Below are 22,312 nucleotides of genomic sequence, written 5' to 3' on the forward strand. Positions count from 1 at the left end.
TCATAGGTGTTGTTATCCACCTTCAGTCGATCCATAAAAAAAAGTTAACATTTACCTCTCCGTACGGAAGACAAGGTCTAGAATCTGCATCACGGGCCCGCTCTTACAACATTGCTCGCTACTGTTGCAAAATTCCTCTCCAATTTCTCAAGCTCGGATCCTTCTTTTCCTCATCTTAGAGCCGCGCCTCGTCCTTTTACACGCATAACTGGCTTCCGCGCACACACTGCTTCTTGGTCCTGATCCGTATCGAATTTCATCAGCCGCCTCCCTTGGCACTCATTACGTGGACATCATACAAGGGTCAGCAATAGTCATGCCCGACATGGATTCCTCAAGTGACCCGGTTTCAAACGTCACTTCAGTAGTTGCATACAACCTGCAATATCAGCATGATTGGGTCTCCCTCAAAGTCCATGAAATGACAGCTCAGCGACCTCTGATCAGAGGTGTGCCGCCGAAACGGCTCTACACCCACCCTGATGACCAGATCGCTGCCCTGGAGCGTGAGAGGACCACCGGTGAGCCTATGGATCAGACACCAGAGCTCGAATGGGTGTTGGCAGTACATCCCGAAGAGAAATGGTCTATCAAGAGATTCTCCGACATATTTGACTCTATCGAGCGCACTGGCCCACGAGAGAAGAGACTCGTTCTAGCCATCGTGCATAACGATTCCACAGTTGTCTACTATTTAATGCATGAGGGCATGGTCAAGCCTCGACAAAACTAATCGTTGACGTTTTGATCCGGGCTTGTATTTTGCGTTACAATGTGAACACTACTTTCTGCGTCTTACGCTGCTCGAAAAGAGCGTATCCTTCAGGAGCCTTTGCGAGCGGCATGATGTGGTCGAACAGGAAGCTCACGGTGATGTTAGCTGTTGGAGCATCTCCAATGGCAGCTCAAAAACTCACCCAATCTGGTCTTGCTTCTGCTCCAGCAACTTGAGGGCTTCGTCAAAGACGCTGCGAACTGGGCAGCGACCCATCTGCACTCGAATGTTCTTTCTGCAACAGTGTCAGCCAGTCAGTTCCCCTTTCGGATCAATACACAGAGAATCCCAAGGCGCTACATACGTATACGCATCATCGCCCGTCCACGGAATCTGCATTGTGATGTTAGCTCTTGTCCCCTGGCTACCGTTCCCTTCTGCTATCATACCTCCTTGTTGTGGACACCAATGCTACTAATAGCACCAAAAGGTCGCACGATATCGAATGCAGTCCTTAAAGCTGGGGACTGGCCAACGACCTCAACAACCATATCTGCCCCTCGTCCTTCCGTCACCTCCTTTATTCTAGCCTCTAGCCCTGCTCTGTCTGTTTCAAAGTTCAGAGGCTCTGCACCCAGTTTTCGAGCTTGCTCCAGACGACTGTCGACACTATCGATGGCAAAGAGGTGGCGAGGCTTGAAATAAGTGGCTGCTATGATGGCACAAAGCCCAACCGGGCCACAACCTATGACGACTAGTGTGGCATCCTGGACGTTCTGGGATGGGATCAATTCTGCGGCGCTCTTTACACCATAGAATCCTGTGGGAAAGATGTCTGCCATGAGAAGGAGAGCCTGGTCTGAGATAGTCCCGGGGGCTTTGACGGCAGTTCCATCGGCCATGGGAATCCGAACGTACTCGGCTTGTCCTCCGTCAAGAGTTTCACAGCCGAACAACTGGCTCTCAACGCAACGGGCTGAGCAACCATTGTTGCAGAAAAAACAGTTGCCGCTGTAGTTTCTTATGAGCACGAGAACCAGACGGTGGAGGAGAGAGCTCACCAGGAAGCTGTAAAGGGAGCAACGACCTTGTCACCGATGTTGATTGTCTTTACAGCCGACCCAATCTGGACGACCGTTCCGGTGAACTCGTGGCCCATGATGAAGCCAGTATCTGAAGGCTGATGACCACGGTAGATGTGAAGCTCCCTGGGGCTCTAGTCAGCAGACGGGACAGCATTTGAGGACAATGACGCCCTTACGATCCACAAAGGCCAGCGGCATGAACTTTGATGATGATGTCCCTCCCATCTTGAACTACATCGAGTTAGCTGTAGTCGAAATAGCTCTCATCCAATAATGACGGGTTTGAAGCTGGGTGACTGGTCAACATACTCTGAGGCACTGGCCTGTCCTGCACTGATATTTTATACAGACCATCGAAAACCACGGCCTTCATGGTTGATGGCAGAGACATGATGTTGGTTTACGGGTTGGTCAAGGTCATTAACGATGATGTGAGATTGCTGTGCAATCGACGCCAACACAGACAGGCAACTATTCGTAGTCACTTGTCTAAGCCAAACTCCTCGCGAAGGGGGCTAGTTGCTTCGAAAGAAATACCAATTGAGATGTTGCAACTTGATTCAAAGATCAAATACATTAGCAGTTTTGTGAGGACCGAGGTGGGGTTATGTGTTCCGCCATCGGCGGAAGATAGCAGGATTTGTGGTATCTGTAGTATTGCAGTGGGGTATCATGATAAACTTGCAACTGACTGCTCTGCATGTCATGGGCTGAAGTTTGGATGTGAATGGTTGCTTGGACTAATGAAGCTCTCAGTTCGTGGCCATGAAGGCGATGAGCATTTCGTTTATACAGTCAATAGAGTCTAGAGGGCAACATGGTTTGGTTCCATTGGCGACCCATGGTAGGTACCTACTAAATATACCTTTGAGGCTTGGGGTGAATGCTACTGTAGCAGTTCCCGCGGGCCAAATTCGGTATCTGGCGGTTATGAAACTGGACATAGGTACTTGTAGGGGAAAGGCCATGAACTGGAACCAATGATCTGGATACTTCAATCAGCTAGATAGTATTAAATGGTCGAATATTGAATGCATTATTATCTGCTGGTCGGACTTATAATGATGGGCATTAATAAGTACAACTTCAGAGACATCGTGGTCTCGCAACTTCTCATGTGGTCAGCCAACTACCATGGGTTAACGAGTCAGTCACAGCAAACTTCAGGCTAAGACCCGGGGCACCCTCGACTAGGCCTAGGCAGTTAATTTGAGTGTGTCTGATTAACGAAGAAAGCCAATCATTGGTCAGGTTAGAGGTTGGTTGACTGACGCTTGTGCCCAATTTCGATAATGGGACGGGAGCGAGCTTTAGAAGCATGTAACCGTGATGTGACAGATTCACTGCGTCATTTAAGTTGCGAGTTTCTGTCAGATTTCTAGAAGAAAACCAAGCCCCATCAATCAATCAATTCTCTTTGTCCTTCTTAGTTTAATTTACCTATTGACGTACCTTGCTACTGTACCCAGGCAGCCAGGTCAGCAAGCAAGCAAGCACACATCAAGTCCTCGCTTATTTCACCTTTTTTGTTACAGTACTGTATCGAAGTACCTAGCCAAGGGTGCTCACTCGCTTGCTTGCTGCTTGCTGCTTGCTGCTTGCTACATATCAGCTCCCGCGGCCGGCAACGCAGAAGCGGTCATGGCATGGTCATTTCAGTTCCAGGATGAGAGAGCCGCTTTTTGTGGGAAAATTGCGGAGGGTCCAATGACAACAAAATAAAGGCTCTTTTTTTCTAATTGTGTGACTCAAGAAAGCCCCAGTCGAGACACAGACAGTGCGTATTATGACCCGATACACGGTAGTCGGATACCCCACTACCTGAAGTAGCCTAGTTGGTTACCCACTTTTGTTCAAGTGTCCACTTCCCCTCGTCCTGCGGCTGGGGCAGTCTCTGGGGTCAGCCAATCAGACTGCAATTCACAGAGCGGGACAGTCCGTTAGAGAGCCTGAGAGCGTTGAGTGCGCGAGATATTTATCTGACGGACAATGGATGTCAGACGAGGCGGCTCTTTTTGGCTCGGCACAGATCATCACGCCTAAATACTTCCAAATGATCACGAGGTCATTTTCAAGTCTGCCAGACGAGAAGATATCAAAAGATGAAAAGGAAAAACAAACAAGACCAATCCAACGACGAGTCGAATACCGTTTCGAGGCTCACTACTTATCTTACCTGACATACATAGATACTGACTACGTCTTTGCCCATTCGGCCTCGTGCCAATGCTGATATCACATCACACACATGTCGACACGGCAGTGGACGTTGAGGCTTAGACGGGTGACCCCAGTGGGGTATCAAGAGAGGGGGAGGGAGGCCTCGGCGGACGCGTCCTGGATTTTGACCTCTTTTTTTGGCCATGACTTATGTACCCTACTCAAGACTTTGAGTCTGTAGCGAGCACTCCTTATACCTGAGACAGACAGATGCGATAATATGAACAAATCTCGAGCTAGAGAGACTCTCGCTGCAGTTCAAGGTGAGACTCATGCTGTGTTACAAGTGGCATCCAATCCATCCATATCATCGAGGCCAGTCCGTCCCTCCGTCACACAACCTTCATGTGTGTATGTATGTATGTATGTATGTCGGTCAAGCGTGTATAGGTGAATTAAATGAAGAAGGACTCAATAAAAAGATCTCGCTAAAGACACACTACTTTGGAAATGGCCCAATTACTCACAGAATTACCCATAATGGCGCTGTCGGGTGGCCTGCACTAGCACATAGGAGCACCAAAGTCAGCCATTCAGCGGAGAGGCTGCTCAGACATACGACGGACGTACCGCGTTCTGTTTCTGTCATTAAATTTTGTACCCGCCCCAAGTCCCCCCCCTACCCCCAAGTCAATCCAGTCCAGCCAGTGAAGATCCAGGTCCAGTCCCCAGGTTCAGGGCTCAAGGGCCTGCCAGGCCAGCCGCAACAGCAGAGCCCCATCTCGGACGCCCCTGTCCTCAGCCGACCTACCACATGTTACAGATAACCAAGGGCCGAATATTTACCACCTTTTACCCCATCCCGCATCTTCCCCATGCCCATGCCCATGCCCATGCCAGCCCTCGAGTTTGAACCCTTCTAACCTTCCCGGGACCCCAGCCCCGGCGAGTCCTCTCCTCACTCCTCATCCCAGGGAAAGTTCTCTTCCATTCTTGCCCACTCACTTCCAGTCCTTCTTCCTACCGAATTCAAACATCAATTCGGGGCGTAGTTGGCACTGTGCCGTGCTGTAGCAATCTGCCCGTGCTCATCTTCCGTGTCTTGAAGCCTCCCCCGTCCGCCTCCTCTAAAATGGACTGGACTGCTCCTCAAACCCCGTAACATGGTGTCAACAAGTGGAGGCATACTCCATACTCACTATGAAGGAGCAGGTCCATGAGCAGTAGTAGCCTGGGCAGGTTAGCAATGTACTTAATTACTGCACATGAACCGATAGTCTACCTGGTAGGTAGGGCTCCAGCTCCCATCCCAGGAATAAGGTAAACTTAGTAAATACATTCAATCCCCCGGATCTTTTACTTTGCTCCGCACTCTTCCTTCTGAAATAACTCGGTAACTCGAGTTCGCTCATACATCCCGTTACCTACCTACCTACCCAAGGTATTCACCTCTCAGCTGTTACCTTAATCTTATACATACGGCACGGCACAGTACCTTGGTACCTTGCCTCATCTGGCTGTTGTGCTGTACATACTCCGTACATACATGCACACATACCTGCCTACTACCTTGCCTCACATAGGTATCGACGCCTCAGGTCTGATCTCGAGGTTCATCTTGCCAATCAAAGAGTCCCTTTCCAGTATCATCTCAATCGGTCTTACTACTGGTCACATCCCCCTGGGTCAAACGACAAAGGAATATCTAGCGATTCAACTCCGCTTCTCTCTCTCTCTCTCTCTCTCTCTCTGTGTGTGTGTGTGTCTGTGTGTGTGTTATCGCGCAAGCGCTCGTTTTGGACGACTATCATATCGACTACGGCTGCACTACATCCCCCAAATTACGCGCATTACCACGGCTAGATTCACCACCGTATTTAGCCACGCTCTTTTCGCATTCAGCCTGGCACTTCAAGTTCACCGCATTTACGCCGCAAATCCCACCCAACTTGCGTTTACAGCCATATTCGCGACTCCCATCCGACCTCAACCTGCCTGGACAACCGACCGGCGCCAAGAACTTTACTGTTCTCGTATTGACGCCGCCTGTGTGGCATTTGTTGCTCATGCTGAGTGACCAACGTTAGTATACGAATATTCGCTGGCAAGTCGTCTGCCCAGACTGGTGCGCGCACATCTGCTTCCAATTTCACGATATCATTATTCGACCGCTTCTTCTCTTCGCATTCTCCGACTCACCAAGCTTTCTTTGGTTGTGCAGTTACCGTTCAAGTCGTACCACGGCCATTCACCAGGCGCAAGATCCCGCCGACTGATCAAGAGTTCCCGAACGCTTTAAAGCCCCCCCCCCCCCCCAACGAGGGGCCATGGCGAGTTGAGCAACCACCGTCAACGCGACAAAGATGACCACAGCTACGCACCACCAGCACCAACCGCCACAACCCCATCTCGGCTTCGTTGTCGATACATACGACCCGGATGACGTGGTACCTCGAGGAAGCCCTCTCATGACCCCGCTTCGTCCAAAGCTCGAGCCGTCTCCAAGTCCTCCCCCAGATATTCCTGCAGCTCAAGTCAGTCTGAAATCCACCTCCATCGACGGTCGCGGCAAGTCTAATCGCCACAAGGTTCGTCCCACTTCTGGAGATGCTGTTTTAGTCGCATATCTCGACAATGGACGCGATCCCGATATAGCACGAGAAGCTGCCCGCGAGAGTCTTCCGGGCGACGAAGATTCGCCAGATGAAGAGCCACGGCGAGAACGGGCCGTCGACGGCAATCTGATGAGCGGGCCTCTGCTCCAGCACCTGGCCGCTGACGCTCTCCAAGCTGCTTCTATTGCGACAGCACCGCCGTCTCTCGCCGCCTCGGTCCCAAAAACAATACCCGATATATCTATACCGACCGGGCAGCTTTCTATCCACGACGAGCCCCCGATCAACGGTTTGTCTGCACCACGATATATTTCCGGTAATAGAGTCACGTCGCCGCTGATATCTGCCTCTAATGGACCCTTGCCGCCGCTTCATCATGGAGTTCGCGTACCAGCAGGCGAGTCCAAGGAGACTCTTCCATCACAGTCTCTTCCGTCTCTTCGTTCGACTTTTGGTGAGCTCCGAGACTTACATCCAGAGCGTCCATCCGAGCAGGATCTTGGCCGTGTCCCTCCAGGTCCATCCTCCACTTTCCCTACTTCTCCAGCTGCAAATTTAGGGCATAGGTTTAGTTTGAATACTAATCTCCCATCGTCGCCCCGTTCACCACCAGATGGATACCGAACACTCTCCCCTCACTCTGCGCCAAGTGCGAGTATGCATTATTATCCGACAAATGGTAATCACCCTCGCGCTCCGACCGAATACAGTAGTAGCAATGCTGGCGAGACTCCAAATACCGATCACTCTGCCTCCACCCCTGCCACATCAACCTCAATCAACTCAGCCTCTATTACTGATCGGATGAGTATTGATGGGATCACACATCCGCAGCCTCTTTCCAGCTCATATACGTGCACGGTTACTGGATGCAATGCGGCGCCTTTCCAGACTCAGTATCTCCTCAACTCTCACATGAATGTACACTCATCTATACGGCCACACTATTGTCCGGTTAAAGGCTGTCCGAGAAGTGAGGGGGGCAAGGGCTTCAAAAGAAAGAATGAGATGATAAGACATGGCCTGGTTCATGACTCCCCAGGCTACGTCTGCCCCTTCTGCCCGGATAGGGAACACAAATATCCACGCCCAGATAATCTTCAGCGGTATGTCAATTAGCCATGCCATATCGGTGCTGCAGCTGGATATGTCCCCAGGACTATGGTGATGATACTGACAGCTCCTAGACACGTCCGTGTTCATCATATAGACAAAGACAAGGACGACCCGCAACTGAGAGATGTTCTTGCTCAGCGACCAGATGGACCTAACCGCGGTCGAAGAAGACGCGGCCCAGCGGCGTAAACGACTGTTGTAGGTTGACATACGAGGCTGGTGGGTGGGAGGGGACGCTGAACGAGCACGATTAACGATTTACGCCAACCGAAATGTGATGGGAAGCGCTCTTTGCTTTGGCGTTATATGTATGAGTACCTGGCGATTTGACGGGTCGGGCGACTGAAGGCTTCTCGCATGCTGCCAAAGGTCATTCATTGATTAAGCGGAGTGAGGATTTGGAGGTACAGACAAGGCGTTTAGGATCTCAAATACCCGGTTGGGTCAGATTTCGTTCAGTATTTCATTTTCTAGGGGTATACCACTTGCGCCAGTGTGGCGTTGGCTAGCGAGCGTACACCTTGTTAGATTCTTCCTTCATATTCAGCATGATGCTGTGTTGAACATATATTTATCATTTCTCTCAGTAGATACATGTTTTCAATCGTCTTGTGCTGCGCATTTGGATGTATTTGTTATGCGATATATGGACCCTGCATACGAGTGCTCCAATTCACTGGCTGGCACAGTGACTCTGCCTAGACAAGCGTCCACCGCCCTACACTAACAGGTCCGTCACTGTGAATCTCTATCTCAATGCACTCTCCTACTTGAGGTGCGCCCATACTCTCGATCACTAACCACATGCCCTCCCGCTGTATCCTTGCTGGCTCCATGTCAAGCTCAGGGGTTCGTACGATTGATTTGAGTTCTTCGTATTCGCCGTCGCCGGAAGTTACGATCGTGATTCGCTCAGGATCCCATCCATGAGCCACGGAAACTCGTACCATCAGAGTAGATGAAGGTCGGTTACTGGGATCGATGTCTGGGCTCGTGACGCTGCGTGCTGTGACACTCATTCGAGTTAACCAAGATGCCGATAACTGCGCACGCCTCACTTCTTCACCGTCCGAGAGCTGGAAAGGGCTCAGTGTCTTGCGGAGTCTCCCAGCAGCATCGGCGGGTACGGGTTGTACTTCCACGTTCGTCATGGATGAAATACGGAGGACAAAGTCTGCCGATTGGCCTTGGTCGAAAGTCGAACACACCACAGTATACACTCCAGCATCAATTTGTGGAATGTTGACCACAGCACAGCCTCGGCGATATTCCCCAGAGGAGCCCGCAAGGTCCCGAGCCTTGAGTGTCTGCACCCGCTTGCCCTGGGACCAGACTAAATCGATATGCACATGGATATCCTGCATATTCGTTGACAGTAGGACAGATAGAGGTCCTGCTTGAGCAAGTGATAGCTTGTACTGGGGGTTTGTAGCGTAGGTCGTGCAAGCAGCGCTGCCTCCTGCAGTCCTCCTGGTCCAAGAGCCAGCAACCTCCCTTGTGCAAGTCATTTCGTCTTCAGCTTCTCTGACTGCAAGCAAATCTTGGGAGAGGAAAGAGAGTGTGAGGGTGTAGTCTGGTAGCGGGAACTCGTGCTGGTCGACAACGATGGTATACCGTCTCCCTGGGCTCGTGTCGAAACGAGCGAGAGTCTGAGGAGAGTCGACATAAGGTCCACGATAGACATCACCGTCGCTTACTTGCACCCTGTGGCCGTCGTTTTCGAAGACAAGAATGCTCATGTAGCCAAGCTGTCCAGAGGCAGCTGCCATTGAGTCGGTCCTGCTCCGAGCAATTTCCAACTCTTCGTCCACAAAATGTCTACTCACGAGAATCCACACCGGCCCGCCAGCTGTCGACCGGAGTGAGTACTGTGGGTTGCGAACCAACGATGAAGACAACTCAGGTGGAGGCATGCGCCAGGTAAAGTGGTGGTCCTGACGATGGGGAAATAGAGCAGGGTTCCAGTTCAGGTACATGGACTCGAAGTGTTGGAGGACATCTTCCAGAATCATCCAGAAAGAGCCAGCGACTGAAGGGGGGGGTTGGTGTTGAGGGCTGGCGGCATATGGGGTTGGCGATTCGGCGTCAAATGGCTGAGGAACGCCTCCCTTCCAAACCGGTCCGTCACACCAAGGGTTTTTGACCAAAAGCCTCCGGCTGTCGCCAATCATTTCAAGATCCATGATGGCATAGTCGTGCTCTCCAATAAGACCCAGGATATCCTCTTCTTCGGCAGAGATTCGGCCAGTACCCAGGGTGACCACCACGTTCTCAGAGTCGTGTGCATTCTTGATTCGTCTCCAGAGCTTATCAACTTCTAGATCTTCTCTGTAAGAGAAATTGAGAGGTGAGTCCGTGTTGTGAAGCCGGTTTGTGAAGGCTGTGTGCGTAATGAGGGACAACAAAAAGCGTGCTCACCTTTGAAGAAAGATCTGTTCCGGAATCCATCCCGTAAGAACCCACAAGTCTGTGCCTGAGTTACTCCCCGGAAAGTCATATCCTCCTCTTACTTTAAGGTATGCCTTTTCTAGGAGTGCAGGCCAAATCAGTTGAGGGTTGACTCGATCAACAACGTATAGAGTTCGGTCACTTATGGAAGACGGAAGCCGCTCATCGATCACAACCCGGCGGAAGCACCCATTGAAGTATAGTTTCAATACATATTTTCCCGAAGCAGAAACTATAGGTGTTCCTTTTGCTCTGTCGAAAGGATACAAGATGGACGAGAGAATCTGTTGTAGACTATCAGTGGGCGCTCGTAGGCAGTTCATCTCAATACGCCTTACCGACTTTCGACCAGTCAAGATATGCATAGCGGCACATAGGCTGGCTACTACAGAACAATCCGTAGTCACGTCTTGAACTAGGTCGCAACCGCTGCTCGAGTTCATGAAAATGTCGTCGTCTGCTTCGACATGGTCGTGTAGGTCTCTTGGACGCTTCCATCCACCAAACGTAGCAGTCTGCCTCGGTGACAGTGTGAAGGTTGCATTATCGCTATATAGAACTCAGCCAAAAGCTACAACAGACTGTATCGGGCAGGGGTTTTTTTTTTGTTTACGTGAAAGGCTCATCGCCAGGGACAAGCTGGAATTCTTGGTCCGAGGGCTCTTTCGTCCATGGGGGAAAGAGATTAGAGTGAAGTTTTGAGGTTCGTAACAAGACACTGGGCGTTTGTGTGAGCTCAGCCTTGAGCTTCTCAGCCTGGGCAATGAGTTGTTGACATTTCAAACGCAAACGAGCGGCATCCTTTTTGGTCGAAGCCTCTCCGGCAGCTCTCATGTAAAGCTCTGCAGCCTGAACAGCATAGTCGAGGGCCGCCTGGCCACTCGATGTTCGGATGAGAGACTCAGTGGCCTGTGATATGGATATAGGGTTAGTTGACAGATGAAGCTATAACGGGCCATGCATGATGTAATACACATCGAGGAGCGCCGGTATGGTACTGAGGCAGATGAGAAAGAAAGGGCACGCGTCTTGGGGGGTATACTGACCTGAGCTCTCTTCTCCATTTCCGTTTTACTGAAACATGGCCTCAATCATTGCCAGGCTTGACTGATTGACGTTGACAGTCAATGAATGACTCGAGATAACCTAACAAACAATTCAGAGCAGCGAACCCCGCGGTGGGGGCTGCTGATAGGTAACTATGTAGGTACTGACTGTTTGCTGCGCCCAGTATGTTCTCCACTCAAAAGAGCCCTGTTGCATCGACATGTCGTTGGGATGGATGGATGCAATACCAGAAGTGTCACTCGCTGTAATTAGTAGGGAAGATTTGGAAAAAAGAGCTGCTGTAGAGAATGAGATGAGCATGGTATTCAATCTCTTGAGATGCTTGCTTTGTTTGTACCCATCAGGTTCTCTCATCTCGATATGATTTACACATTGCAAAATGGACAGACCGACCATTTAAGCATTCTTTATCCACGACGTTATAGGGTACATACCTTCCTTACCTTGACTCTCTTGGATTGTGAGCAAGGCTTGTGCAACAGACGTTGTCATGGACGTCGACGCGTTGAATTAAAGTTATAAATCACCTCACTTCATCTGCAGTGCATCGTACCTCCATAATAACGTCATTGGCTTACCTTGACCATCCATGATATCACTACCTATTTTACTAGCCTACCAGCTACCTCACTCGAGGCTCGAGTCCCCCCCAGGTTATGGAATAGAGAAGAGGCTCACTAACCGAGGTTCCATCCCGCGGGTCAAAATCAAATCACAGGCGGGGGCCCACCAAATCTGCCGAGACCGGTAGACTCGAACCTCGGCCCCGAACCGGTAGCGGATGGACCGTTTTAATCTTTGTCTGAGGTACAGACACCTTACCTTACCTTACCTCACGTAGATAATCATGGACTGACCCAGCAAGTACAACATCGCGATAGAATAGACATTTAGTGTGAGCTGTGTGTCTCTTCCTCCTGCTCCTCCTCTTCTTCCCCTTTCCCATCCCCATCCCAATCCCCATCCTGCTCTTGAACAAGATAAGATCTAGCTAGGTCCTCCCTGTTCACAGCTCGTCCAAAATGGCTGCGCAATCAAAGCCTGAGATCTCCCCCTGGGGCCGCGCTGTCGCTGGAGCTACAGGTGCTGTTCTTGCGAACGCGCTGGTCTACCCCCTTGATATGTAAGTTGTGTATCTGTATTTCGACATGATTTTAGTTTTGCTCCGTACTGCACATCAAGACTGACTGACTGACTGACTGACTGACTGACTGACTCTCCAAATAAATAGTGTCAAGACTCGTCTTCAAGTTCAAGTCAAGCCCGATCCTTCAAAAGGCCCTTCCTCATCCGATGAACCACACTACACCTCGACATGGGATGCCATCTCGCGTATTGTCGCCGATGATGGAGTCAAGGGCCTCTATGCTGGCATGAATGGCTCTCTCATTGGTGTCGCCTCAACCAACTTTGCCTACTTCTACTGGTACACCATTGTCAGGACCCTGTATCTCAAGTCTCGCAAGACAGACGTCCACCCCTCCACCGTGGTCGAACTCGCTTTGGGTGCTGTCGCCGGAGCCATTGCCCAGGTCTTTACCATTCCTGTTGCTGTTGTTACCACGCGCCAGCAGACGGCAAGCAAAAGCGACCGCAAAGGTCTCATAGACACCGCTCGTGAGGTCATCGATGGTCCAGATGGTGTATCGGGTCTCTGGCGCGGTCTGAAGGCCAGTCTCGTCCTTGTCGTCAACCCTGCCATCACTTATGGCGCATACGAGCGACTAAAGGACGTCCTCTACCCTGGCAAGACCAACCTGAGACCAGCGGAAGCATTCTGTAAGTCTCCAACAAACAAGAATGATAACTATCTGTACACTTGCATGAGTTGACTGTCGTTGGTAGTACTGGGAGCCATGTCCAAGGCGCTCGCAACCATTGCTACTCAACCACTTATCGTGGCTAAAGTTGGTCTTCAGTCCAAGCCTCCACCGGTCCGAAATGGCAAGCCCTTCACCAGTTTTGTCGAGGTGATGAAGTTCATCATTGAGCACGAAGGTATCCTGGGTCTTTTCAAGGGTATTGGACCGCAGATCTTGAAGGGGCTCATCGTCCAAGGCATCCTCATGACCACAAAGGAGAGGTAGGATCCAACCCTTGACTCCCTCCAGCAATCATTCGCAGCGACTGACTTTGCTATGCCTGCAGGGTTGAGCTCATGTTCGTACTTTTGATCCGATATATCAAATCTATTCGCCTTCAGAAACTCGGCAAGACAGCTGAGAAGACTGCAGCTGCAGCCGCCGCACACAGCGTTGCGGCTAAACCCGTCACAACAGCATAGACAGTGAACAGTTGATCCTTAGAAACAGCATCGGTGTTTGGGATATTGACATTCTGCAATTTGGGAATAGAAGCCGGATTGGTGTTTTATGTTTGGACGTTTTGCGATAGTATTAAGCGCGCACTATTCCTCCCAATGATGGGGAAACCTTCAACCTGCATTGTAACCAATTGTGGCTATATAGTAGCAATACAGACCATTAAATATTGATGCGTTAGTCAAAACCAGCGTCGACTCGGAGCAGAGGCATGAGACAGCCAGCAGATGTCCATGTATCTGCAAGTGTACCGTGTCACTATTTTCTTCTCATCGTAAACCGCCGCAAATGAAATCAATACCTAGTTGGGGTATTTCGGGTTGGTGTGGCACATGCTAACATTAGTTTATCACTTGGCCTCAAAGAGCAAGAAAAGGTCAGACTTTGATACACAGTATCAAAACAACCCAGAAAAAGGTAGGTATCATAGACTTATGCTTAACGACACAGTCTTTCTTTAGGATCGAGGTCCTGAGCTTTTTTTTCTCTCATACTTATAGCTTGGCCTAGATATCTGCCTACCCTAGCTACCCTAGGTTCTGGCTCCATCAGATCCAAGGTGGAGCTCTCACTTAGCAGCACGTGCAAGCCTGCCCTCTGCCAGCATCAAATGACCCACATCGATTCCTCTAGGGTTGTGATCGCACACAATTCCAGCTTTCTCCTCGCAACTTCGTGATCCGTCTCCGTCGACACAGGGAATCAATCAGCAGCAATGGCGAGTACGTGCAGCCTCAGAGGGCGCTTCGAGGCAGAATCGTAGATCACTGACATTGTCGCAGAGTCAAAGAACAGCTCCCAGCACAACCAGTCGCGCAAGGCGCACAGGAACGGGTAATTATATCGAATTTCCCAACATTGTCGACTGTCGCTGACTCTTGCGCAGTATCAAGAAGCCCAAGACTTCTCGCTACCCCTCTCTCAAGGGTACCGATCCCAAGTTTCGACGAAACCATCGACATGCTCTTCACGGCAACATGAAGGCCTTGGTACGAAACGCACCCACCGAATGAAGCGACATGTGCCCGCGCACCGAAACAACTGGCTAACCAGATCTACAGAAGGAGGCTAAGGAGGGCAAGCGCGAGACTGTCTAAGATACCTATCGGCAAGGGAAAACGGAGGCGTCAATTTGGAGCATTCGCATTGCTCGGTTACGGCACACAAACGATAGAACTCACGCAAAAAATGAAACGATGGAAATACAGACCCATGCGGTCAGCCCGACGAGAAGATGGTGGCAGTCGACAGGTCCCGTCCCGGCGTCCAACGTTTTGATGGCCCCGAGTAAAAGCATGTTGCTTGGTTTCCATTCCAGGGACATGAGGTAGTAGACGGAAAAACTTCTACCTGAATTCCATGCTACAAGGTCCAATATGCAGTGAATTTGCCCGTGACATGCTGTCCAGAAACTAATCTGTTCCATTTTCTTCGTATCGTCAGTTGAATCGCTGACCTACCTATTCTTGTGACTCGCTAGTAGTGGTCGTGTACCCTGAATTTTGAGCTGCACCATGTCCCCCCTGTTTCAAATGCTTTGTCGCTGAACCTGCCGTTCGATCATCTGGTAGAGAGAGTGTTTCTATTCATGTCTCAAACCTTGTGATAGATCTTAATACCCATCTCGTCGTACCGTCTCATTGCGTCAACTGCCCGCTGTTAACCAATCAGTATACCTAGGTTGGTACATACTGTACCTAGGATTGGTTCCCTAGCTATCTCCAACTTGACTAATTAGACCTTTCCTGGAGACTCTACCACCGTTTCGATCATGGCAAGGTTAGTACTGATAACCAAGGACGTTTTGCCACTTTGAAACCTGAAAAGCGCCTGAGGCAACAATGTTTATTCGCAAGGATTAATGGCCTTTTTCTGCTACCGATAGGCCCGTGAGCCCTTGGCGGGCGGGCACGCACTCCCCGATTAGGTAAGCCCAGGGGCTGAGGCCTTCGCGCAGTAGGCTACCTAGGTGCTAAGTTATCGGAACACGAAGCCATTCTCTTCTGCTTCCGATCATCCCTGTGTCCTTGACGAGCCAACCTCTAGAGGACGCCGGTCCTTTGCTTCATACGTCGGCGGGATTTAATCAGGATTTCTGTGGCCTGCCTGGAAGCAGACTTCGTCCCTTCTTTGACTACCTGTACCTACTTAGGTGTCGTTTATACTCGGTATGACGCCTCCCCCTCTCTTTCGGTTGCTTCTGCTTTCTCCTTCTATTTCTGTTTCTCCTTCCAAGACTGTCGTACCAGCTTGGGAAAATCTCTTGAACAAAGGGGCTACCTACTGACATTGCTACTCGCAGCACTGTCGTCGTTTGGCAGATAATGTTCTAAATTTCCTGCCTTGCTTCAAGTCTTAAGCTCCTTTGAGGTCAGCCGGTCACTGCAGGAGTCGAGAGACGATTCTTGTAACATCTTTGCTTGCCATCGTCACATTCTGCACTCGTCACTATTTACTACTACCAATAACCCTTTCGAAATCACCAACCCTCGATAATGCTCAACATGTCTGGAAACCACGTCATCGGAAACAGAAACAGCACGCCCGAGGCCAATAGCACCTCGACCTTGAGGCCACCGTCCTCTCGAGCCGTTGGTTCTGGTCATTCGCTTCGCGCCTCGGCCGACATGGCGTCCCTAACTGGTCCTTCCCCCTCCAGCCGCATTCGACCCTCTTCCGATTTCTATGGGCAGGCTCAGCAGAACCTTGGCCCCAACAACGCCGAATCGGACTCTCAGGACAAGATTGCCCAGCAGTGGATTGCCGACATTGACCAGTACGAAACAACGCTGGAAGAGATGGCTGCTGCTACTCTGGACCAGGACTTCAAGGACGAGCTCAGTGCCATTGAGCAATGGTTTCGTGTCTTGAGTGAGGCTGAACGCACCGCCGCTTTGTATGCCCTCCTGCAGCAGACAACCCAGGTTCAGATCCGCTTTTTCATCCAGGTCCTCCAGCAAATGGGAAAAAATCATCCCATGTCGGGGGTTTTGTCCCCTGCCAGCTTCGACAAAGGTATGTTTGTTGACATTGCCAGATTTGACCCACCTCTAACGTGCCATTTTCCCCAGATCCTATGTCAAACCGTCTAAGTGATGCAATGAACAAGCTCAATGTCGACTCTGCCCGTAATTCCATGGCCCGTAACTCGGTTATCGCCCCATCCAACAAGCGACATTCAGGACTCGACCCCTCCACCATCAGTGCCATGTTTCCCGATGCCGCAGCAGCCATTGCCACAGAGAAGGCCAAGTTCACCCAGCAGACTGGGAACCCGCCCTCCTCGAACCGTAACAGTGCCGCTTTGGATCATCGTTCGTCCATGGCTGCTCCATCTATCAGTGCACCCCAGGATAGCCGTGATGCTGGACCTGCTAGTTCTTCGCCTTGGAATAGTGGCGGTAACGCAGACTCTGGCAAGGCACCCTCTGCTCAGGCCCCCATGGGCCAGTTTGTGCAGCCAACACCATCTGGTGGGCTTCGCTCTCCACGTCCGCAATTGTCAAGCAACAATACGATCCAGCAAACGACTCTTACTGCCCCGGATAAGAACCCCGGGGACTTGCCTTTGCTTTCACCGTACAATGCTGGCAGCGGCAACTGGGCGTCAATGGTAAACACCCCTATGACTGGCACCTTCAACACAGCCAACACCGGAGGTAACCAAGCCGATATGGTTGCCAACGCCACTGCCATGAAACTCGCAGCTTTGTCTACAGTCAATAGCCGGTTCGCATTGGATGACGTGCGCAAGTACCGCCGAACTAGGTCTAATGACGGCACGCAAGGACAGAATCCTGTCTCCGTTGGTCCACAGCCTGGAATCAACCTCCCAAACACGAATGTCGTCATGATCAACGAACATGGCCAGGTCCTTAGTAGAGAACAGCTCATGGCGCTCCAGGCGCAGCAAAACCTTGGTTTGGGTGGTCAGCGCTCTCGTCCCAGCTCTCCTGGAATCGCCATGCAACCTGGAGTACCTCATATGGCACCGTTCACCTCACCACAGAATAATGGATTCCTTAGTGCGTACGATGTGTCCTCGCCACTGATTACAGGCGGTATGCAACCGGTCAACTTGGGTGGCCTTGGGATGCCTGGCCACGAGGGCTACTTATCTGATCATTCGGACATGGTTCGTGGCCGATCTCCTCGTGGGAGACGAGGCAGCTCCAAGCCTCCTGAGGACCCGACCGACCCAACCTTGCTGCAGGACATCCCCAGTTGGCTCCGCAGCCTCCGCCTTCACAAGTACACCGATAATCTCAAGGATATGAAGTGGACGGACCTCATCGAGTTGGACGACAAGGCCCTGGAAGAGCGTGGCGTCAACGCCCTCGGTGCACGCCGAAAGATGCTCAAGGTTTTTGAACAGGTCAAGGGTAAGTACTTTCAAGCCAGATTTGTTGAGATCAGTGTACTGATGATGTCGCAGAAGCCAAGGCCGATGGAAAGCTGGGCTAGAATCACCACAAACCGGGCATGCCCATATATAGACCTGCGAAAATGGACGTCGAGTGGTTCAACTTTGCACACATTGTGTTGGACATGGGTTACAGTCCTGTTACATTTCTGTTGCAGACTCGATTTAGTATTTTACATTAAGATGGAAGGTCGCCGTGGATCAAAATTAATAGTTCGAGTGTGAAAACTAATGACTTTCCACGAGATCATGTTGACCGTAAAGTCTTGCCTTATTTTCACCTCCAAGGTTTATTCACCTCATCCTCCCTTGTCCAGATGACTCCGTAAGAATGATTTGTGCTCTCTGACTCTTTTGGTCGATGGTCTCATTTTGGATCGAAGACCCTTCTAACAGGTCGTAGTTGTTATACGTGTATGGTGGAGGATTTGCATGAATGCGGCATGTGCTTGTTTCTGTCACGTGCTGACATCCATATTTAGCCACACTTAGGAAGCGCGCCACAGCCATCCCATCTTTGTCACTACCGCGACCTCTGCTAAGTTACTGACTGCACCCGGCACACCTTGTCCAACCAGAGAATGCCCGCATCTTGATAATTCAATTCAAGCCCAGAAGAAAACAAGATGGAAAGGTCGGTATCGTTTCTCATTGGACACATGAATATACTGATTGAAAACAGGCAAGAAGACAACGCCTCAGATGCAGACTCTGACTTGGAGGAGCTGGAGGGAGATATTGCAAAGTTAGACGAGACTGTTCGAACCTTTTTGGCTGATCAACGGGGTGAGAATGATGCCTCACCTGCAGCCCGTGGCCTCCCGCGAGGTAAAGGAGCACGAGGTCCACGGAAAGCAGCAAAACCTCGAGGAGACATCACAGCAAGACTATCCAAAGTAAACCAAGCTTTCCTGAGCGGCGACTACCCATTAGCACTGGATCTTGTTTTTGAAGTCATCAGAATCAATGCTGAAACGCACCAAGCATGGACAACTCTATCATCAATCTTCCGCGAGCAAGGTGACATGAGCAAATCGCTATCAGCGATGGTCTATGCTGCTCATCTCCGCCCAAAGGACGTGCATGGCTGGCTCCAGTGCGCATCATTCGCACTTGAGAACGTTGCAGATGACGAAGCCGGAAATCTCAACACAGCAAGACTTTGCTATTCTGCGGCGCTGCGGGCCGATCACACGAACATCAAAGCTCGCTTGGGCAAAGGTCTGGTCTGTCACAGACAGGGCCATCTTGCAGCGGCCATCTCCGACTACAAAGTTGTTTTGGAGCATCGACCCTTTGATATTGACATCGTCAGAAAACTTGCTGAGGCTTGTGTTGACAATAAACAAGCTGAGGCCGCTGTCCCGAGCGCAATCGCAGCCTATAAACAATTCTTTGACCATGAAAGGGCGAAGCCGCAGGCGGAGATCATGGAAGCTCCTTGGCATGATATAGGGATTTACGTGGAACTTTTTGCATCGACAGGACGTTATCAGGAAGCTATACAAGAATCCAAGTCACTCTCTCGATGGCTATTGGGTCGAGAGGCAGAAGACTACTGGGACCAATGGACTTCTGACGATCGCGAATGGGACATGGACGACGAACGGCGGGTTGCTGTGCCGAGTTTCACTGCAGGTGTCTGGAGTCCTGACACTTATGGTCAGTCGTTTCCTTGGGACCTGCGTGCTCGATTGGCAATATACAGGTTTCGGCTGGGTGACGAGGATGAGGCAATGGTAAGGTCCCAGTTGATTCTAACGATCATGGCTAACGTTTGGTGATAGAGGCATCTGCTGTGGTTTGAGCCGGAATCCATCCTCACGAGGGAATTTGCGGGCGATTTTCCCTTTCTAACGTTTGATCTGGCTGAAGAGTTGGCCCATCGTGGCCATACACCTCTGGCAATTTCATATTATCAGATACTTCGAGATTTACCTGGCGATGCTGATGCAACCATTCTTTTACAACTGGGACGATGCTATTCGGCAGTTGGAGAGACGGCCACAGCTGAGGAGTATTTTCTCGCTGCCATTGACGCTGATGAAGACAACATTGACGCCCGTATCGAACTGGCTAACATGTACGAGAAGGCTAGAGAGGAGGAAGAAGCTCTCATCCTAGCAGCCGAGGCAATGGCCCTCCGACAAGCTCGAGATCAAAACTTAGAAGGCCATCAAGACTCTATCGCAGACCTTGAGCAGTCAAGTCGTCGGGCTCCACGACGAACCCAGGCTGTTCCTCGAAGAACAGATGCATTCGGAAAGCGGCTTATTCCACGACGATATCGACCGAAACGACTGGCTGGTGCTGACAAACGCCGACAAGAGGAGCAAGCTCGTGCCATGAAGCTGACTGAACAGTACGAGATTGTGCAAGATTTGCGTAAAAAGATTAAAGAAGGACAACATAACCTGATTCCGACTTGGATGGCTTCGTCGAAGGAGCTTGTGGACGAGTTTCGATCGATCAAGAAATTCTACACCTGGGATAAGTATTTGCACTTCCTGGGCCCGAAGAACCATCTGCAACAGCATGAAGCCAATAAACCGCAAAACGAGCTGTCACAGATGTACGAAAGACTTGCCAGGAGTGAGTCGCACGCGTTCGATTTGTCAAATATTCTATATTGCTAACATGAATTTCAAAAGCCCTTGCTCCACAACCAGGGAGCGAAGGCCGAGACGATGGGACCTCAAAGCCCGATGCCCATCAAGGAATTTCCTTCAACAACTGGCTTGACTTGTTTTTGGATTACGCTATTGGCCTGGCCATTGCTCACCGACGCGACGAAGCATATCAAGTTTGTGAAGCTGCCCGAGATTCGACTGCTTTTCAAGCACCAGAGCATGGCTTTATGATTCATGTGGCATGGAGCGGTGAGTTGATCAGCCATGGCATTGCTCACTTCAGTTACTGATCGAGCTAGTCTGCGCCATTTATACAAGCGATGAGGAGAAGTGTATCGCGACAGCTCGCCAATTAATGAGAGATGGTGCCACGTCTGATTCATATCGCATGTTTGCCTTACTGTCCAACCTATGTCAGTCTCCTGTATCCTGGTATACGTCAGGGCCTGCACAGAAATACATTCTCCGACAGATCAAGGCTATGGATGAGGCTTACAATGGCGATGAGACCAATTCCGAAAGGGAGGAGAACGGGGAGCCAGTCCTTGATGCATGTGTTCTTATGCTTTACGGCCACATTCTTTTTACATCGACAAGCTACACATACGCATTAGGTAAGACAACCATGTCTTTCGTCATTGTGAAGTTGCTTACTCTTAGATCCAGGCTACTTCTTACGATCGTTGGCCCTGGACCCTGAGAATCCCATGGTGAATCTGAGTCTAGGACTGGCATATGTTCACTATGGCCTCAAGCGTCAGTCAACCAACCGTCAATACCTGCTACTGCAAGGGCAGACCTATTTGTTACGATATGTTGAGCTGGGACAGCCAGGAGTCACGGAGAGAGGCACTTGGACCAAGGCCGAAGCATACTACAATATCGGCCGCCTCTACCAGCTGTTAGGCGTCAATTATTTGGCCCATGACTATTACTCAAGAGCCAAGAAGGCCTGCCGAGGATCTTATAGATATAATAAGGCTATAGGTCTTGAGGCTATGATCTTGAGTAATGAGTTAATATCTTTAATTATAAATCAGAATAGTATTAAAGCCCTTACTTTACTTAAAGTAAAGATTAAATTTTAATAGAATTTTTTTAAAACTTTTTTTTTTAAATTTTTTTTTAATATTAATTAGTATTTAAAATAAGTTAAATTAAGTTAAATTAAATCATGATTTGATTTAATTAAGTATATACTTTTAATTTAATTAATTAGTTAAATTAATTTTTTTAATAACTATAGTTAAATTAAATTATTATATTAATTTAATTTAATTTAACTTATTAATATTTTACTAACTATAGTTAAATTATAATTTAATTTAATTTAACTATAATTATTTTAATTTCTTAACTTAAAAATATTAAAAATAGCTATATTAAATCTTATATTACCTAAATAAAATATTAATATTTATATATAAATTATATATAAAAATTCCTAAGTATTAATTAATTATATTTACCTTTAATTTATATTTCTTATATTACTTTATATTACCTTATAACTTAATTTAATCTATTATTAACTTATTAAACTAGCTTTAACTTACTAATATTTATAGTTTTTTCCTTAATACTAAAACTTTTATTTTATAATTTACTTTTTTATTTCTTTTTTTTTATTTCCTTTTTTTTACTTTATAATAGCCCTTAATTCCTATAATATAATATTTATATTATTAATTTAATTACTTTAATTATATATTTTAACTTTATAAACTATAC

At 49.2% G+C, this 22,312-nt stretch overlaps 10 protein-coding genes across 10 annotated transcripts; 7 read left to right on the forward strand and 3 right to left on the reverse strand.

Annotated features, from left to right (window-relative positions):
* Positions 1–316: 316 nt before the first annotated feature.
* J7337_009771 (uncharacterized protein) lies at positions 317–733 on the forward strand (the record flags this gene model as incomplete). The annotated part of the gene is made up of 1 exon (XM_044827366.1): positions 317–733. The coding sequence occupies one exon, from the start codon at positions 317–319 to the stop codon at positions 731–733; it is 417 nt and encodes a 138-aa protein (XP_044677960.1).
* Positions 734–767: 34 nt separating this feature from the next.
* On the reverse strand, positions 768–1,114 carry J7337_009772 (uncharacterized protein; the record flags this gene model as incomplete). The annotated part of the gene is made up of 3 exons (XM_044827367.1): positions 768–864; positions 918–1,010; positions 1,080–1,114. The coding sequence occupies 3 exons, from the start codon at positions 1,112–1,114 to the stop codon at positions 768–770; spliced, it is 225 nt and encodes a 74-aa protein (XP_044677961.1).
* A 44-nt stretch (positions 1,115–1,158) lies between these two features.
* J7337_009773 (uncharacterized protein) lies at positions 1,159–2,191 on the reverse strand (the record flags this gene model as incomplete). The annotated part of the gene is made up of 4 exons (XM_044827368.1): positions 1,159–1,726; positions 1,777–1,923; positions 1,977–2,031; positions 2,110–2,191. The coding sequence occupies 4 exons, from the start codon at positions 2,189–2,191 to the stop codon at positions 1,159–1,161; spliced, it is 852 nt and encodes a 283-aa protein (XP_044677962.1).
* Positions 2,192–6,323: 4,132 nt separating this feature from the next.
* Positions 6,324–6,915, forward strand: J7337_009774 (uncharacterized protein; the record flags this gene model as incomplete). Its single annotated transcript, XM_044827369.1, has 2 exons — positions 6,324–6,864; positions 6,899–6,915. The coding sequence occupies 2 exons, from the start codon at positions 6,324–6,326 to the stop codon at positions 6,913–6,915; spliced, it is 558 nt and encodes a 185-aa protein (XP_044677963.1).
* A 678-nt stretch (positions 6,916–7,593) lies between these two features.
* On the forward strand, positions 7,594–7,880 carry J7337_009775 (uncharacterized protein; the record flags this gene model as incomplete). The annotated part of the gene is made up of 2 exons (XM_044827370.1): positions 7,594–7,681; positions 7,786–7,880. 2 exons carry the CDS (start codon positions 7,594–7,596, stop codon positions 7,878–7,880), a joined length of 183 nt encoding a protein of 60 aa, XP_044677964.1.
* Positions 7,881–8,389: 509 nt separating this feature from the next.
* On the reverse strand, positions 8,390–11,203 carry J7337_009776 (uncharacterized protein; the record flags this gene model as incomplete). Its single annotated transcript, XM_044827371.1, has 3 exons — positions 8,390–10,019; positions 10,753–11,048; positions 11,186–11,203. 3 exons carry the CDS (start codon positions 11,201–11,203, stop codon positions 8,390–8,392), a joined length of 1,944 nt encoding a protein of 647 aa, XP_044677965.1.
* Positions 11,204–12,229: 1,026 nt separating this feature from the next.
* Positions 12,230–13,491, forward strand: J7337_009777 (uncharacterized protein; the record flags this gene model as incomplete). Its single annotated transcript, XM_044827372.1, has 4 exons — positions 12,230–12,330; positions 12,439–12,986; positions 13,053–13,290; positions 13,356–13,491. The coding sequence occupies 4 exons, from the start codon at positions 12,230–12,232 to the stop codon at positions 13,489–13,491; spliced, it is 1,023 nt and encodes a 340-aa protein (XP_044677966.1).
* Positions 13,492–14,243: 752 nt separating this feature from the next.
* On the forward strand, positions 14,244–14,625 carry RPL29 (60S ribosomal protein L29; the record flags this gene model as incomplete). Its single annotated transcript, XM_044827373.1, has 4 exons — positions 14,244–14,250; positions 14,311–14,362; positions 14,415–14,517; positions 14,590–14,625. The coding sequence occupies 4 exons, from the start codon at positions 14,244–14,246 to the stop codon at positions 14,623–14,625; spliced, it is 198 nt and encodes a 65-aa protein (XP_044677967.1).
* Positions 14,626–16,032: 1,407 nt separating this feature from the next.
* Positions 16,033–17,992, forward strand: VTS1 (Flap-structured DNA-binding and RNA-binding protein; the record flags this gene model as incomplete). The annotated part of the gene is made up of 3 exons (XM_044827374.1): positions 16,033–16,543; positions 16,600–17,910; positions 17,964–17,992. 3 exons carry the CDS (start codon positions 16,033–16,035, stop codon positions 17,990–17,992), a joined length of 1,851 nt encoding a protein of 616 aa, XP_044677968.1.
* Positions 17,993–18,577: 585 nt separating this feature from the next.
* Positions 18,578–21,626, forward strand: J7337_009780 (uncharacterized protein; the record flags this gene model as incomplete). Its single annotated transcript, XM_044827375.1, has 7 exons — positions 18,578–18,585; positions 18,634–19,690; positions 19,739–20,543; positions 20,603–20,830; positions 20,881–21,195; positions 21,248–21,568; positions 21,622–21,626. 7 exons carry the CDS (start codon positions 18,578–18,580, stop codon positions 21,624–21,626), a joined length of 2,739 nt encoding a protein of 912 aa, XP_044677969.1.
* Positions 21,627–22,312: the final 686 nt, after the last annotated feature.

This window comes from Fusarium musae, chromosome 7 (assembly GCF_019915245.1).
Source record: "Fusarium musae strain F31 chromosome 7, whole genome shotgun sequence".
NCBI classification, from domain to species: domain Eukaryota; kingdom Fungi; phylum Ascomycota; class Sordariomycetes; order Hypocreales; family Nectriaceae; genus Fusarium; species Fusarium musae.